General features: G+C 40.4%; 1 protein-coding gene across 1 annotated transcript in view; it reads left to right on the forward strand.

The window, feature by feature from the left end:
• Nucleotides 1–18787, forward strand: part of CNTNAP2 (contactin associated protein 2) — a 1947395-nt gene that overhangs the window by 1241356 nt on the left and 687252 nt on the right. The window contains exon 12 of the mRNA XM_059172148.1: nucleotides 17657–17776. Coding sequence (XP_059028131.1) covers nucleotides 17657–17776 — 120 coding nt within the window. The remainder of the gene's footprint in view (nucleotides 1–17656; nucleotides 17777–18787) is intronic.

Below are 18787 nucleotides of genomic sequence, written 5' to 3' on the forward strand. Positions count from 1 at the left end.
GACACTGGGTCTTAAAAGTGCTGAGCCCCTCGTAACTCGGCTCTCTATGCCTTACCAGCAGTTTGCTTGGCGGGGGGTCACTCACCTGTAAGTGTTCCCACTCAGCTGTGTGTCCCCGTGCCTGACGCCTACCAGCAGTGAGCAACTGTTGTTTGCCTTCCAGACACAGCCCTTCAAGAAAGGTCCAGAGAAAATTGTCAGGGCCAGTCACATCATGATGTGAAGAAGCTTATCAGATCCCTTCTCTCTCTGGCAAATACTCAAGAACTGAGTGAAGAGCTAATTAGAGATTTATTGGTGGTTAGTGGAGTTAATCTGGAAGGAATTTTGGAAGAAAATGCACCAACCGTGGAGGAGTGCCCTGGAGTGGGATTAGGGGGCAATAGAAGTCATCGAGAATGACTTCACAGGTGACTTCGGGTTAGCCCCACTTACAAGGAGCTGATATTCAAAGCACTCAAGAACTCCTTATGTTTTAATGAGGATTAAATCTTAAACTAATTTCAAAGAATCATATAATTAAATTAAAAGTAGGCCATATCATGAGAAAGAAGTATTTGGCTTTTTCTGGGTATCCAAAAAGGAGAATTAGGATATGTGGTTGTAAGATATGGGGGTCTAGTTTCAGCTCAGTGCAAGTTTTAACTATTCATTTGGATAAAACTATTCTTTTTCCCAAGATAGTGAGCTGTCACTCAATACGACTGTATCTACAGAGGTGAATGATGCCGACTTTGGCCTTTCTGTTGATCTTGGGCTACCTCAGAAATATCTCCTATTTAAGAATGCTTATAAACTTAGGTCTGAGTTATAAGTGAATATGCTCTTTAATTACTTCAAAAAATATATGTCTGTGTATAGATACACACACATATGCACACACACACAAAAGCATCAAAAAATGCAAGCTGAGAGTGCCTGGGGGTCAGTTAAGCATCTGCCTTCAGCTCAGGTCATGATCCCAGGGTCCTGGGATTGAGCCCCACATCGGGCTCTCTGCTCAGCAGGGAGCCTGCTTCTCTCTCTCCCTCTGCCCCTCCCCCCACTCATGCTTTCTCTCTTTCTCTTTTTGTCTCTCTTCCAGATAAATTTTTTTAGAAATCTTCTTTTAAAAAATGTAAACTAAATTCTCATCCGAGTAGTATTCAACATATTTCTACCATTTCCAGAATCTTGGTCCTTAGGATGATGAAAGCTGACATAATCATAGCTAATACTTATAAAGAACTCAGTACAAGACTCTCTTCCCCAAACTCTCCAGGGGGTGGTATTACTGTGTGCCCCATTCTGCAGGTAAGGGAGCCAGCTGAGCCACTATCGGTGAAATGTTGCATTCCAGCTTACAGAATAAACTGGGGAGCCCGCCAAGAGTCCGACTGTTCCACTGTCCGAGTCTCGGACTCACAGTGGTACTGCCCACTCGCCAGCACCCCATTAGGGTCATCTCAGAGTATCACTGGATGGCTAAACAAATCGAGGCTCTGGAATGCTGACCTGAGTTGCGTGTTACCCCCTGTAACATAAATCTTAACATCTGTACAGAACAGGAAAGTAAATCAATGTCAGAACAGCCTTAAAAGCCAACTACAGTTGCTTTATGACTCCAGTGTAGTGACAACATCAACTTCTAGCTACAGTCAAGTAGAGATTAAGATCATTACACCAAGCCGAAACTCGTTTTCCTTTGCCTAGCTCTCATCGTGTTTTAAGGACAAATTGTAAGCCATAGAATTAGAGTTGTAGAGGTGGAAGGGGTCTCGGGGACCATTCACCCCTCCCTTCTCATGACAGAGTTGAGGCTACTGATCTCCCGTGAGAGGGTCTTACTTCAAACCCATGCCATGGCTTCAGAGGTGATCTTCCTTTCTCCACGGTTGGCTTTCTTATGTCCAGCCTTCCTATTACAGCCAAAGGGAACTTTTCAAACAGTTGGCTCATTGCACCTGGTTTTCTTTAAACTCCTTCAAATACTCCTCATTACTCTCAGACTAAGTTCAAGTCCTTTAGTTAAAGCACCAGGTTTTTTTGTTTTGTTTTGTTTTGTTTCTGAAACCTGGTCTGTGATGCTCCTGCTCACTGACCTTGAACTCTGGACTCCAGTCCCTACCCTGTGGTGGTAGAATTGCAGCCTGGCCTCTGAGCCTTTGCACATCCAACTCCTTTTACTGTTAGAGCCCTTTCCGTGGCCTCCTCTGGCGATCTCCACTTTCATCACAGAGGACTGTAACCTAGAGGTCACATTTGTTTCATTTTCCAAACACCCAATGTAAACAATGCCAGTATTGCTTCCCAACCCATTACATAGTCAGAGTAATCGTATTTGCGTGTATCTGGACAAGAAGGGCAGTGAGATTTTGCAGCACGGCATCCCCAGGCATGACAGGGTAAGCATTCATAGCTCCTCAATGGGAAAACCAACAAGTCAATGAGACAAAGTTCGCTGGGATCATTTGATGAGGGTTTGGTGTTGCTGCAACATAATCCAATGATTGATGTACCTAATTATGAAAACTGAGTCAGCAAGAAATGGCAATTATATTTAATGTAGAATGATTAAGGAGGCAGAAAACTGCAATAACTTTCAGAACGATTTTCACTGAAAATGTTTAAAATAAAATGAGTTTTCATGCTTAAAGGAATGAAAACAGTTCATCAGTTCATTTCTGTTAAAGATCCAATCATGCTCAAGTTTGTGTCAGATGGAGGCAATGTGATAACAGTCAGGAGATGTAAGTTCTGGTCTCGTAATTGAAACTGAGTAAGTGGGTGACTTTGGGAGAGCAAGACACCTGATACCTTTGACTCCTAGAGCTAACCTAACACAATGGCTAAGAACAGAGGCTTAAATTCTGGAACAGAACCAGGCTTAAATTCAGTCCTGGTTTCAGTACTTTGAAGCTATATAGCTTTAATTATTTTAATCTCTCTAAGCCTCAGGGTTTTTTTTGTTTGTAAAATGGAAAGAATAATGCGTACTTCATAGGGGTACTAGGAAAAACCGACGGCACATCAAGTGTAAGCGACGCAGCAAAGGATATGACGTACGGTAACAGCTCAGAGAGCTGTTGTTGTTATAATTATTGTAATTATTTACAATGAGGGAAATAGATTGGATGCCTCCAAGGTCTTCTCAAGCTTTAAAATTCTGTGGTTCTATGAACAGCTCATTCCCCAATGATGTCAGATAAATGAGGTTTCACTGTATATTGGGCAAGAAATCAATATGGCCAATTTTCAGTTTTGCACAGTAAGGTAAGGTGAGCAGAGCATGAATTATTCAGAACTTTGGTTACACTCAATATATTTCTATTTGATCTTGGAATGCATAGAACTTTTTAAAAGAATATTTTCCATGCTTCTTATATTGTGTTTAATGATTAGAATGAGTTTGGCCTTTCTGTGTTTGCCAAGTGAAAAGAGATGGAAAAGCGCTAGGTACTGTGTTTATGGTATCTTACTTAATCATTCGCCACTTAGATGAAATCATCCAGCACGTGAGTGGGTGATAGAAAAACCAAGCAGAATAATACAGTTGTTGCCCTGATAAAGGGCATGCTTGTGATGGAGAGCCAGCTTCATGGTATCTCCTTAAAAAGCTGCTTTTGAATTTCAGGGGGCTCGGGCCCATATGGGGTTTGAAACCCTAAGAGTAAAAAACAGACTATCAAGTATTTTTCCCATGGATATCTTAATTTTCGAAATGGCCTTAGCACAGAAGTGATGTCTAATTCTAATTAGAATTCCCACACAATGGCTGCAGCCCAATGCTCTAAGAGCCTAATTATCAAAACTCATTTATTAGTAAGAATGCTTCCTCACCTACCATGTGCCTTATCATTTAAAGGAGATAGGTATCTTCTTCCTTCCTCCCCTTCCTCCTCCTCCCCCTCCTTCTTCTTAAATGTTCAGTGAAACATTTAAATTCTTCAAAGGCAAAAAGCCCATGAAAAGCAGACAGGACACCAGGAGTCTGTGCTGGACAGCAGAATTCTCGTAACCAGAGCACTTGTTGGAGTCCAGGCTTACACTCACTGACAAGCTGTGTGACTTTGGTAAATGACTAAATCTCTCTAAGCCTTCATTTCTTCCATTATAAACTGGGAATTCACTCTGAAGCTAGCAGAGCTCAGGCTTCAGAGCCCTCACTGGTGTAGGGCAGGTTCACATCTGTTCACACAAAGCGTCTTAGTTGTAAGGACCCCCGTCTCATTCCAACTGTCCTCCTCGGCGCAGCCTCCAGCACTTTTGGTGTCTGGCTGAGGAGAAGTTGAGTTTGAGGATACAGTAGTTTTCGCTTTAGTGACGTATTTATGTGGTCTGCAACCCTTTCTGTAGATGATGAAATTCTTGCTGACATCCTGACCTAGGAATGACTCAAGTGCACTCCCACAGCCCATTTTCATAGCTGCATTTTCATTTGTATTTGAATATTCTTTTTTTTTTTTTTTTTTAAAGAAGATCTCTAAAATGTATTGACTTCAGACCCTGGAAAGCCTGGATCTGCCTCTGAGGATAAGGAGACCTGCCTCATACCATTATTAGAAGGATCAATATAGAAGCTTTTCCCCACTTTTGTTCTTTCTCTTCTTTTTCCTTTCTCTTCCTTTTCTAAAATCATGTAATAAAGATAGGGATGATCGAATCCCGGGTTGTTGAGGGTTTTTTTTTTTTCCCAAGACATCTTCCCACCTTAAATAAAATCATACATGAAACCTTGACACATAAAATACAGTAGTAATTGATAGTTTTGTATGAAGTTTAAATCCTCACTGTTTGGGGAATGGTCCTCCCTTTTTTAATATAAGCCTCCAAAGAACCACTGTGAGCCTCAGGATTCCATGAGACCCAGTTTGGAAACATGTGATTTAACTCACTCCTTTCTTTTTATCCTAGAAAAGAACTCCAGAAACACTACACAAACTCCTTTCTTCCCATTCTGTGTTCAGCCCACCGTCTCTATCCTCTTTTTCGGGTTTATGACAATAAATAAAATAATGACAATTATTACCTAAAAGTTCAGATGTAAAGCCAACTGGGATCAAAGACTTCTATGTAAAAAATTGAACTCTGAAAATCTCCCCAGGAAGAAAACTGGGGAGAGTCCATGTGCAAAGGAGGCTTTGGGGTGACATGTTCACTGAGGCAGGCAAACTAGGACCCGTGAAGATAGAAAAATTTCACGTGGTACACGTGCTCAGATAATGTCACTCTGCAAATAATTAATGGGCAAGTAATGTTTGCAGCACTATGACAGAGACAAAGATAAATATAAACTGCACAAAGATGATGAATGGGCAGCCCACAGAAGGACGTGTTTGCACGGCCAGTAAACCCACAGGAAAAAATCCAACTCTCCATTGAGAGAAGTGCAAGAAAGTGGCAGTGAGGGACATATCTGTTGAAATTAAAAAAAAAAAAAAAGAAAGAAAGAAAGGAAAAGAAAAGCAAGACCTATTTCCAGGATCACAGCAGGACTTTCATGGGCCTTAGGAACTTTTTACCTGTATGATTTTTTTTTCCCTGTACTAAATGCACACACATAGAAAATATAAAATATATTTTATAACCACATTGATTCCACCAGTTGTCCCTTAAGATATTTTGCTTTTTTTGAGTGCTTTTAACCAGACTCCAAGTTAATGCTGGTCCCCAGTCACAGCGCACTCTTGTATTGGGGTATTACTTTCCCATGGGTCACTTCTGGTGGCTCCCTCCCCCTTCTGTTTATCTTTCTCTATCAGTCCCATCATTCCCATTCTGCTTTACCTCTCCACTGGAGTCTTCTGACCCGTAGAGATCCAGAAGTGTATAATCCTACATCTCAGGCTGATTTCATGGGTGTTCAGAGTATTCTGGTAGATAATTAGTTCACTTTAGGGGACTAGTTGAAACAGGGCCTCCTACTTCTCTGCCATCTTGCCCCTCCTTGCTTCTTATGACCACGTTGATGTAAAGATGACTATAATCCAGAATGGATTCATTATTATCCCATTCCTATTCATTGCCCCCTCTAGTTTCAAAATAAATTAAAGATTAAAACATCTGCCAGGTCCTTAAAGCTCTTCGGGGCCCTCAGCTCTGTCTGTGCCTTCTGAGCCTCGGGACATCAGCTCCAACTCCTCACCCACAAGTCTGTCTGCTGCCAATCAGTGATACTCACTGCAGTGTGGCCGCAGTAGCAAAATCTAGAAACAAAGCAAAGACCTTCAGCAGGCAATTGTTGGATAAACTGGGTTGTACCTTGTGTGATCCCATCTTAGTAAAATAATCAAAGCCAAGAGGACATGTCTCTGAGTGTGTGACTCATCTGTTTGCATTATCTTGTAGCCTCACAAACCTCCATAAAACTCAGTGGCTTCAAACAACATGGATTTTATCTGCCCATGATAATAGTTAGCAACGTGGGCTAGGTTCTGTTGGACATTCCTTTTGCTGGTCTCAGCAGGGGTAGTTCAAGCAGGTGCCACCAAAGGGCAGCTCACCTGGGGCTGGATCATCTATGACAGCCTTACAAGTCTCGTGGCTAATCCTCCTCTCACTGGGGCCATGTGTCTGCAGTGAGCTAGCTCAGAGTTTCTTCCCATGGGGGCAGAAGTGTTCTCAAGGGCAAGAAAAGGTAAGCCCAAGTGGCCAACAACATTGCAGATCTAAGCTCATGTCATGTTTGCTAATGTCTCCTTAACAAAGCAAGTCACATGATCAGATCCAGAATCCGTGGTGGAGGGTTGGGGAAATGATGCGAGAGCATGCATGGGGGTGGGTGTGATTGATCTATTTCATTTTCTAGTTTCAGTACTCATATTTTTCAGTAGTTTATTTCTCATTAAATTCCAACTGCTTCATTTGGCATTTAAAATCAGTTATACTGCCTCATTCATTAAATTAGGTAAACAATAGTAAAACATTTTTTAGCTGTAAAGTAGTATAAAATATAGTTATGTTTTTACTTGAACTGCAAGGATAGTTTCACTCAAAATGACTGAAGTTTGCAAAGGAATTAGTACTCTCTAATCAGAGCCAGATTTGTTGTTGTTGTTGTTGTTAAACTTAGTCTTGTTTAGCTAAAAACAGTTGGAGAATTTCTCACTCCATTGTTTTTCCTTAGCACACATACACACACAGATATAAAACTGAAAAATCCGCACTTCCTTCAGGAGACTCTACTTTAGTAAAATATACCCTGTTTCCCAAACTCTCTTCCAACAATAAGAACAAAATATGCCTTTTTCTTGAGAATGATCATAAGAGCATAAATGGCAAAAGTAGGAAATATAAATATGAAAATAGTAAAAAAATATATAATGATGAAATTAGTATAGACAGTTCAGCATTGCTTACGAGCGGAGATTCTGTAGCTGGAATTCCTGTGTCCCAGTTCTGACTCTGCCTTTCTTTAGGTCAGAAGTCCTGGAGTAGTGAACTAATTCTTCTGGGCAGATGGCAGGAACAGAGCACTGAGGACAAGCCTCAGAGAACGACTCTCTCTAAAGGACAGGAAAAGAAAAATGACAGTGTAGGACGCAGTGGAGGAGTGGTCAGAGAGTCAGGCAGACGAGTGTGAGGACACAGAAAGGCAGAGAAGAGTAAGCTTCAGTGAGGGGATGGTCAACACTGACCACCTCTCCTGAAATCACAGAGAAGGAGGACTTAGTCAAAGGCAGCATAATCATCAGTGGCATTCTCAAAAGGGAGGCAGGAGTGGTAATTTTCTGACTCAAGGGGGTTCAGGTGTAAGTGCCGAAAAAGAGAAGTTCCCTTCGGTTAGATTGATAAACAGGAGTAGAGGGCAGCATGTGTTGTTGTTGTTGTTGTTGTTGTTGTTGTTTTTTACCTCCATTACCCAAGGTAGAGGAGACGGGTGCTAATTAACAAAGAAGATGGAGATAATGGGAAAAGATGAGACGGAAAATCAGGGAAATAATTCTCTTAACCAAAGTGTCAGAAGACTGGCATGAAATAACTTGGCATTGGAAAGGCGTAGTGAGGAAGAGCCCTTCTCTTCTCTTCCTGGCAAGCTCTTACTCATCCTTGGACATTCAGTTCTCAGTGACTTCACAAATGAAGCCTTACCCAATTGTCCCAAGTTGTCCAGTCCCTTATCTAAAGTGTTTGGGTATTTTGCTTGTATCTTTAAAAAAAAAATAACATTCAGCCAATTATACAGCATTTTATTTCTCCACACACCTACCCCATACATTAGACAGAAAAATTCCTCAGAGCCAGGATCTATGATTTGTTCATTTTGCTTATTTCCAGTATAAGACGTAGCACCAGATCTAGTACCACATTAGTACATATCAGAAAATTAATTAATTAATTAGCAATGGGAAAGGGAAAAGGACCTGTAGGTCACACCAAAGGAGCAAAATACAGGTGTTAACAGATTTGGATCTATGTTCTTAGCCTCATTATTAGAACAGAGTGAAAAATGAGAGTGATAAGGTTCGAGATGAGAATAGAGGGTTGAGAAGATGGAGAAGAGACAATGTAGCCAGTGTCTATAGGATCTAAGCTAGTGATTAATAGCGTTGTTGAGCTTTGCTGTAGAGACCTATTAAAATGAGAAAGGATGAGTTAGTAGCATGCCCATTTGGTTTAATAGGGTTTTTCCCCCTCATCTTAGTCTTCTGTAACCTAAAAGTAATAAGAAAATACTAGTAGAGCTTCTCCAGACTGATTCATGAAAAACCAGTGAATTTTATGTTTTGTGGAGCAAAGGTCACAGAGTATCCCATGTGGACATTGATATCAACAAGGAATGTGGCAGTCATGATGACACAGAGACAAAGAGTTGTGGTTTTTGATTAAATGTTAGTTTCAGTCAAGTTTGGGATTAGCCAAGTTAGCCAAGTTTGGGATTACTTTTCTTTAGTTTTCTTTAAACTTGTGCTTTGGAGCCAATACCAAGAATGGAAGGACTAGGGAAGAATTAAAAAAAAAAGAGAGAGAAGTGGGACAGATGTGGGTAAGAGAGACAGAGTAGAAATGAAAAAATAAGTGTAGATTTTACTCTGATCTTCAGAATATTCTTGAAGGACTGGTCGGGTAAGAGAAATATAAACTATTGATTTATTAACAAGAAATCAAAACGTTTTCCTTTTTTTTGTTTTCCTTCCAAATTACCTTTTTTCCCTTGAGACTTGGACAGGTGAAAGAACCCATTAGAGGATGATAATGAGTAACATCTCATACAGAAATTGCACTCATGGAAAGATCATGACATAATATTAGCATGCAGAATATCTGTTTTTTTTTTTTTTAAACCACTCTCTCTCTACCACCATCATTTGCTGTGTGCCAATTACGAGACAATAGCTCCTCTGGGACATAATGTAGTTTACTCAGGGCATTCATTCAAGCTTTAAAAAAAAAAAATCCCAAAGAGGCAGAGAACATGTGAGGTTAATATTCAGGTATTAATGAGGACCTAGGTATTGTGAAACTTACCTCTTGCTAATTAAAAATAATTGCCTGGTCTTTGAATTGGGGAGCCATCATGGGGGGAAGGTCTCAGGGCCACTGCTGCCTCTCTGGATTTTCAGCATGGTTGTGCAACAAATAGTTGCCTTAACAGGAATAATGAGATTCTGGAAAAACTAGGTTCTCCAAACAAACTCATTAGAACCTGATTGAGATTGGAAAATCAATTTCACTGTTTCAAATGAGAAATATCTCATTCCAGTAGATAAACTTATTTTTGAAAGACACGTTAAGATCAGAAGGTGACTTAGTGTTTAAAAGGCATCAGCATAAGGAGGGTCCCGGAGACCGTCCTATTCTGAATATCACCAATTCACATATGCCCCAGGCCCCTTTCAAGGGCTAACAACAGCTGTTTATCATTTTGTGGTATATCCACGTTTTCCATTAAGAGACTTCTTTATTAATTCAAGAGTAGAGCCTCCAGTAAACCAGTCTCCCTTGTTAGCATCTTGTACTTGGTCTGTGGTAAGTATGTGGTCCATCCACTGTAGGAGAGCAGGAAAGTGAAGACATTCATAAACTATGAATACCCAAAATGTCATGTTACAGCATTTACTAGCAAATGAGCTATAAAATTATTTTATGCTTCTTTCCAGTTTTATATCAAATCATTAGAAGTGAACTTTTCCCTTTCTGGGCAATCAGGAAAAGACTACTTATGATGTTCCAAAGATAACCTTTATGTATGTGTTCAGTTTTGACTTGTGATTAATTTTCTAACATGTTTCATCCTTGGCTACTTCTAGAGATCCATATGCTTTAGAAGGTAATAACGGGAAGGACATATGCCATATGCTTACGCGCCTATCTCAAATCATGAGATGTAGAAGGGGTCAAGGAGAGCCTTCCTCTCAGCAAAGCTCTGGAGAACTGTTGCTTTGTACTATTCAAAGCATCCAGCATAAGACCTTACACATATGAGCCAAAAATAATTATTTTATGTGGAAGACATTTCTTTCTTAAAATTAAAGTAGTAGAACATGGTGGAGAGGCCTCCACATCATCTCTAATTTGGAAAAGCTCCCACTTGGTCCAGTCACTTGGCACGTATGTGTCTGTATTAGTTTCCCGGGACTGATGTAACAAACAAGCCGACTTAACAGAAATGTATGCCTTTACAGTTTCAGAGGAACTGTATTTGTATTTGGAAATCCAAAAATCAAGATCTCTACAGGGTTGATTCCTTCTGAGGCCTGCAAGGTAGAATCTGTTCCATACATCTCCATAGAATCTGTAGCTTCTTTCTGGTGGCTTCAGACATTCTTTTACTTATGGTTGACATTCTTCCTGTGTCTTTATATTGTATTCTCTTGTAGGTATTTGTTTCTGTGTCCAAATGCCCCCTTTCTATAAGTCAAGTTGGATTAGGCCTATTGTAGTGATCTCATCTAAACTTAACCATCTCTAGTACCTTATTTCCAAATAAGGTCACCATCGCTGGTCCTGGAGACTAGAACTTCAACATCTTTTATGGGGGATATATTTAAACCCATAGCAATGCCATTTTTAAATTCTCAGGGTTTTTGTTTTTGTTTTTTTTTTTTGTGATAATAGAAGCTGTGGTATGGAATCGCAGATCTGTGCTTTCTTCTCCATTCCCAGGTACCATAGGGTTTTAATCATATGTGGTATGTATGTCTTAACCACTGCTTAGCATGGTATTCAAGATCTTATTGTCATAAATGGAGGAAAATATTATACACTTAAGGAGAAATCTTAATATGTATCATAAAATATACTTACACTTCAAAAAGTACATATTCGAAGCTATAAGACAAAAACGGGGAAGACAAATATGAAAAAAACAAAGTTTTAGTCTTCGTTTATAGTATAGCCAATATAAATTAATAGAAAACTGATGGCAATAAATGGGCAATACTCCTAACTATACACCCTACAAAAGATTTAAAAGATCTCTCCAATGTACATTTGAAAATAAATTTTCCAAATATTAATAAAATATACAAATAAAGTAATGGAAAGTGGGGTTTGTTGTTGTTGTTGTTGTTGTTGTTTGTTTTTTTGGTTTTTTTTTTTTTTTGCCATATAAGAAACTATTTTTTCTTTTTGTTTGATTTTAAATCAGAGTCTAGCCAGGGCTGGTAAAGATGCATTCACAGGCAAAGTTGTTGCTTTTAGATTCTCAAGAATCTAGAATTGACCATCAGAACTTAGAGCAACACAGAGGTATGAGTACCTGACAGCAGCTGATAGAATATTGTGTATTCTGGATTTTGAGCAGTTACTTGAACTTCTCACACCACTGAAGGAGGTCTACACAGAGGGAAGAAGCAGGCCTGGAATTCAAAAAGAGAATGAAAGACAAGCTCACCCAAATTGCTCCTGGGGGCAGGAAAACAAGACATTCTCTCTCATTTGTGTTATCTGCTCTTTTTTCACAACTCATCAAGAAGTCTAAGTTCTTTTGATAGACATGCACACATTTTTAATAAATGACTCTGTCTTACACATCCTAACAAAAACTCCCCTTGCAAATTTAGAAATCTCTATCAAGTTTTATTCTATTTTTGCTCTCGTGTTCAAATTTCTACAATGATGGCGTCACCACCCAATTCCACCAAATAGTTCCTTTCCTACAGTTTGGTTCTATAAATACTTCTGCCCTGAAATATTTAAGAAGTCACTCAAATTGGCTCACTAAATGTATTTGTCATGTTTTTGGCCTTCTTTCTGTTTCCATGTTTTGTAGCAGTTCATACTCTTAAGAGTTCTTCTCCGTGGGTGGAGTTCCTCCTTCATACTCTGTGGTTCCTTGACACACTCTGGCTGTTCCTTGACCATGCTTCATCTCCCCACACAGGAGGCTGGTTGGATGGCTTTGCTTTTCAACCTTTGGCTCTTCCTCCATCTGCGAGTTGGCTATCTCTCAGAGACCTCACATGCAGCATCTGGGCATGACCAGGGGGAGCGTTTCTCCTCATCTTTGGTTGGGGTGGGGAGGGCAGAGTATGCACGTGTTGTTTGGTGTTCTACTGATGGTTGTAAGCCTAGGGCCATACGGACTTCAAAGTTCAGTACCAACCTTTAATTTTATGCCTCCATTTTTATTCTTCTGCTTAATACTTCTTTTTTTAATGACACTAGGAACACATTTGATGCTTAATAACATCTGTACGTCAAGTAGAACTGTCATATTTTTATACAGTTTTGATGAGAGAAATAATTGCCCCCCCCCAAGTTGTCCTTATCCTGATCTGTGGAACCTTTCACTATGTTACCATCTATGGCAAAGGGACTCTGATTAAGTGAAGGCCCATAACATGAGATTATCCTGGATGATCTGGGTGGGCCTAAGATGATCATAGGGCTCCTTAAAACAGATGTGACAGGGAAATCAGGGACTCAAAGCAACGGAGTGTGGGAAGGACTGGCTTCGAAGACGGAGAATTGGGACGAAGACAATGAGCAGGGAACGCTGGTGGAATCTAGAAGCTGAGCCAGGGGAGAAAATGGATTTTCCCCCAGAGTTTTCATAAGGAGCACCGCCCTACAGACACCTTGAATTTAGCCCCATGAAACCCACCTCAAACTTCTAACCTCCAGAACTGTAAGATAGTAAGTTCGTGTTGTTTCAGTGCATTAAGGTTTGGTTATCTGTTACAGCAGCCGCGTGAAACTAACACAGCAGTCCTTTGTCATTTTCCGTTGTACCTGCATGATGTCACACAGACAACACTCATCATTTAATGAAAACGATGAACATACTTAGGATTCCCCACCTTCTGGCATTTCATGTGCTATGGAATTGAGTCTAAAGTGTTCAAAAGTAGTATTTCTGAACATCTGAGATGTATTTACAAATATGTACCATAATATGAGAACTTTTACTTGGGACTAGAGGTCTCAGCAGAGAAAAATTACTTTTCCAATAAATCAATGGACTTGATGAGTCTGTTTAATGCCACATCAGCCCAGTTGCCTCTCTGTTCTTCGGCAGTGTGCTAGCAAAACTCCATCAGCGCTGACAGCTCGCGCACATCTTCACTGGCTGCCGCCTCAGCCCTTGGGCTCTGTCATCTCCTCAGGCTTAACGTGCACAGATTGTGCAAGCCCGTGCGCGATGCCTCCACTGGGTCCAGAGCTAACTGGCTGAGACTGCAGGGGAAATGCTTCTGTTAGCTCATTCTCTGCATTAAAATGTCAATATACTCAGTGCTTTTTACTTTACAAAGGGTGTGTGATTTCATTGAATCATCACGATAACTTGTTGAAGTTGAAGGAGATAGTGTTGCCTTCGTTTTACAGCTGAGAAAACTGAAGTTAAGGGGCCTTTCCACATTGTAAATGCCAGAAAGGAGATTTGAATGAAAATCTCTTAACTCCGTTCTCAGTTATGAAACGAATGCTGTTTCATTATACCCAGGGGTCCTCGCCATTCTACCTCCATGCCACTGTCCCAGATAATGTATCTCTCAGGTGTATGTTTAATCGTAACATAACTTGTGCACATTATAATGTAATATGGAAAACACGGAAACCATCCATAATCTTACTGCTCACAGATAACCACAGGTACCGTGTGGGTGCGTTCATCTGAGTATCTTTCTTTCCACGTGAATTTTTATTTAGGGTTTTACATCACAATGCCTCTTCATTATTTTGAGTAACATGAGGTGGCAGTCCGGCCTTATTTTATTTAAAATTTGACTGTATTGTCTTTCTGTGTCCTACCTTCCTTGTACTCACATTTAAATATCAATAAAGAATTAGCTCACCCTTCCAGAGGTAACTTTTTTCCAGGATCCGAGCTGCACCTCTCAAACTGCAGGCAGGACCAGCAGCAGCAGCATCACTTGGGAGCTGGGAGCTTGTTAGAACTGCAAATTCTCTGCTGAATCAGAATCTTTGGGGTGAGGCTCAGGAATCCCTGTCTTAACAAGCTCTCCAGGTGATTTTCACGCATGATACCATTTGAACTGAAATACTTGGTTTCCCATTTGTGTTGCTGAGGCAAATCAACTAGGAGGCCTGTCCTCGGTGGAAGTCAAGCAGAATTTAACTGTCAAACTTGGAAGAAAAAGAAGAGAGCTTCTTACATACGCCAATTTCCCTCATCTACAAGCCATCAGCACTTGCTTCTTAGTTACCTGAGTTAAGGTTCATAGCCCTTGCTAGGGTGTCTCTATGCTTACTTAGATGCATGCTTCTTACCATCAGATCGTGTTTTCATCAGTTCTGATGCTCCTCTTAAACACCTACCATGTTTGGGGCCCCTGGGTGGCACCGTCTGTTAAGCGTCCAACTCCTGCTTTCAGCTCAGGGCGTGATCGTGAGATCCTGAGATGAGTCCTGGGATTGGGCCCCACGTTGGGCTTCCCACTCAGTGTGGAGTCTGCTTAAAGACCCTTTCTCTCTCTTCCTAATACCTCCCCTCTTTGTGTTCTCTTTCTCTCTCAAATAAATAAATAAAATCTTTAACGAAATCTGCCCTTTTAGATTATATGGAATAGAAAAGAAATATAGATATTCTAGACCCTCCCCTCCAGATAACTCACAGTCTTGTTAGGAAATAAAATTTTCATATATGAAATTCAGTTAACAACAGTCAGTCAAATCCTAAATTGACTATGATCAGGTACTACAGTGCATGAGAGGAGCAGCAAGTGCTTTGGACTGTACAGGAAGGTGGGTATCTTGACTAGGGAGGGTCTCCTTAAGAAAGGAGGACTGTGAGGAGGACCTACAACATTAATCATAAAAATTTCACCTATTAAATGTTTACCATAGCCCAGAGAGAGTGGTTTAGCAATGGGTATTGTTATGTCCTCCAGTTCTTATTACTACATTGCAAATAAATACCTAATACCTATTCTCCAGACAAGGCTAAAGGAGATTAGGCAGCTTTGCCAATGTTCTATGGAACAGAATTTCAACCCAAGTATGTTTGATCCTGGAGCCCTGTTCCTTAGCACTCCTGCCTTAATAGTTGACTATGGTAGAGAAGGTTAATAGAGATCAAGGTGTTTGTAGTGTGTGGCAGAAAAAGGTGACCCTGGGAAAGCTGCCTCACCAGTGTGCAAGATTATGTGGCCAAGTCGCCCAAACCAGGAAACATCTGTTAGGATTTGGGAAGGTCTTGTATGTGTAGATGGTGATCTGGGGTAGGATACCGTGGATACTGAAAAATCATTACATATTTTTTAACATAATGAAAATAATGTTTTAGGACCAGACTAACATTGGCTGAAAAGCTTAATTTGGTGCGAAGTGAAGAGATATTTGGGTAGGACAACCAAATACCGGATGATAAGGAAAATGGAGTCTTTGCAGGGGGCAAAGAGAGTGACCAATTATTAAATATTTTAAAAAGAAATGTGAAAGTGTTTAAAGGCAGATTGCCCAAAGGGACTAAAAGGAAAACTTTAGAATTATAACTTGACACTGTGGATCGTTTTGAGCTACACACAGAAATTGCAATTATCTGGAGAGAGGTTGCAAAAAATGAGTAAGGCAGTTAGAAATTGTGAGTTTAGGTCATTCTGAACGCTCCTTCTTCCTAACTACTTACACCCACCTGGTCTCCATCTCTAGCTGATTTTAAAAACACATGAATCTGTCCCATCTACTTCGTCCTTCCTCACAGTCTCAGAAGGAACTGGTCACCCTTCACCTGGCCTATGGCAATGACAGCCTGTGTGCGCTCCTGAATTTCTGAACCACTTCCCTAAAATCTATTGTTTTTCTATAGGAGTTTTCTTTCTAAAGCCTACATCTAATCATAGCATCTTCCTGCTTAGAGGTTAAAACTCTTCCTCCCTGCCCTTTCTTGCAGTATGCTACTTGACACGGCATTAAAAATTAGAGCAACCATAGTTTATTATCCAAACAAGAGACTTGAAAGATTGAAATTGGACATATTAATCATCACACTTGGATGAAAGACACGTCAGCTCTGCCTGGATCTCCGACTGCATCCCCTTCCAAGGGCACCTTATGCATGAGTAAGACCAAAGTAATTAGTGAGCAAACCCTAGGGGTCCTTTATCTGGGGTGCTCACATCCGCGTTTGCCTTGCCTAATCCCCTGCTCAGCACATGTAGGTACTCAGTATTTGCAGAAGGAAGGGAGGAAAAGCGGATTAAGTAAAACAAAGAATTTGAGAATTGTTTTAGCCTCGTATGTTGTTGTTGACGTGAAATTGAATTTGAGGTCTAACATCTTTCGAGAGGAAACCAGGGGCAGCCCCGTGGCAGCACATAGAACATGGAAGCAAAAAGTGAAAAGAGAGGTCCCAGAAGCGGACCTGCCGTTAATGAACAGCAGTTCGCAGTGTGAATTCCAGTGCTCTTTACCAAAAGACTCCAATCACCCGTGCATCCGATGATAGCTCTTTCCCAGAAATAGTTCTCAGTTTTGTAAAGCGATCTTTTAAAGTCATCTTAAATGTCACTATGGAGCTGTTTTTAAAAGTCTTCCCAGTAGTATTCTAGAAATTATAATGACAAAGGAGATATGCAAATGTCCATTTTGTACTTTGGAAAACAGGTGCAGTCACTGTGAAGAAAAGAACATGTCAGGAGGATAGGAACAAAAAGAAAAACAATGGAAAAGAACTTGTGATTTAATTACCTTGATGTCAGCCTTCTACACAAACTAGGTGTGATGTAATTAAAATACCTGTAACAAAAGGAAGCAGGGACATTCTTTCCTTTTTCTTGAAATAAAGGAAGATTAGAAACCTCATGCTGTTTGAGGGAAATGTATACTATCTATGCAAAAAAAAAGGGTGCATGTGTGTATGTGTGTGTATGTATGTGTGTGTGAGAAAGATTTTTCTCTTAGTCAATAGCCCAACAAAATGGGCAATATTTATGGCCTTTCAAAATAAAGTCATATCTATAAATAACTCCAGATTAAATATTATTTCAGTGATCCCTAATGCAATGAACATTACATTTATTTAACAATGTATTGATGGTTTTAGACCTTTCCCCGACTATAAAGCCATAGCAGGAACTTGCTATCTTTGTTGGGTCAGAAACACTCATAGAGTAAGAAGCAAATCATGAATTTCAATGTGGATAAAAAGAACACTCGCTCTAACCAGAGGATATACTGCTCAGTAGCACTGGCCAATATTGGATGTGGCGGGGGCACCCATCTGGGGAGCCACTTGCTCTGCACTGTGCTCATGTAGGCTGTTCTGTTCTAGCGATCTACGAGCCTTCCTGTGAAGCCTACAAACACCTGGGCCAGACATCCAATTATTACTGGATAGATCCTGATGGCAGTGGACCCCTGGGGCCTCTGAAAGTCTACTGCAACATGACAGGTAACTATGCCGTATTGATGTTTCATGGACGTTTCTTCTCTATGTTGAGCATGAACAGTACCACTCAAGTCTGGTTTCTTCTGCACCATGTTCTTTTCACAACATGTAATGAGCTAAATAGTATTCAATTTGTTCAGTGAAATGGTGAAATGTGTTTCTAAAGCAATAAAATCTTCTAATCTGTTCTTTTTAAACTCTACCTTATAACTTGAACATTTTAAAATACAAACATGTGGGGGAAAAACTCAAAGTGCAATTGAAGGGGGAGGTCCACAGGCAGAGCTGGCCCATGCGGCAGCCGCCTCCGCCAGTGACCGAGACTGAGGAACTCAGTGTCACTACTTGACTGTCCACATGCTGCCCAGGTCAGGGGGAGCTTATGGGCCCCTCCGGATCTTCCTCGGGCCCTGTACTTAACAGAAGGAGGCTTTCTTTGGATGGAAATCCCATTTTGGCAGCACCCACAGCTTTCATATGTATCTGGAATTTTCTGCAACAGAAGAAAACCTAGTTTTTCTTCCCTTCCGTATTGAATTTTGGAGTTATGAAATGAAATTATGGGTTCTGGTAAACTCCCACAATGTGTAAAATATTCAGATCTCTAAGAGTAGATTTTCTATCAGACATTTAGTAATGTCCTGCCTTCCAAAGTAGAAGAGTGTGAGGCATGTACCACTCACCGGCTCCAGGAGAGGACCAGCATTTGATGGAAACTCCTTAAGTATTTGATTATAACAGTAATGGTGATGTGATGCTACTTAGAATGATTACTACATTATCTGTATACTATGTATCAAGTACCATGATAAATTCTTTACTTAGAAGACCTGGGTTTGCATCCCAGCTCCATCTGTCACCAGGTATATAATCACAGGCACCTTATTAACTGTATTAAACCCAATAAGGCTCGGTATGTTTATCTATAAAATGGATTATTAATAATATCTATGACATAGCATTCTTATGTAAATGGAATAAAATAATATACATATGGTTCTTCCCATATTATCT

This window comes from Mustela lutreola, chromosome 4 (assembly GCF_030435805.1).
Source record: "Mustela lutreola isolate mMusLut2 chromosome 4, mMusLut2.pri, whole genome shotgun sequence".
NCBI lineage: Eukaryota > Metazoa > Chordata > Mammalia > Carnivora > Mustelidae > Mustela > Mustela lutreola.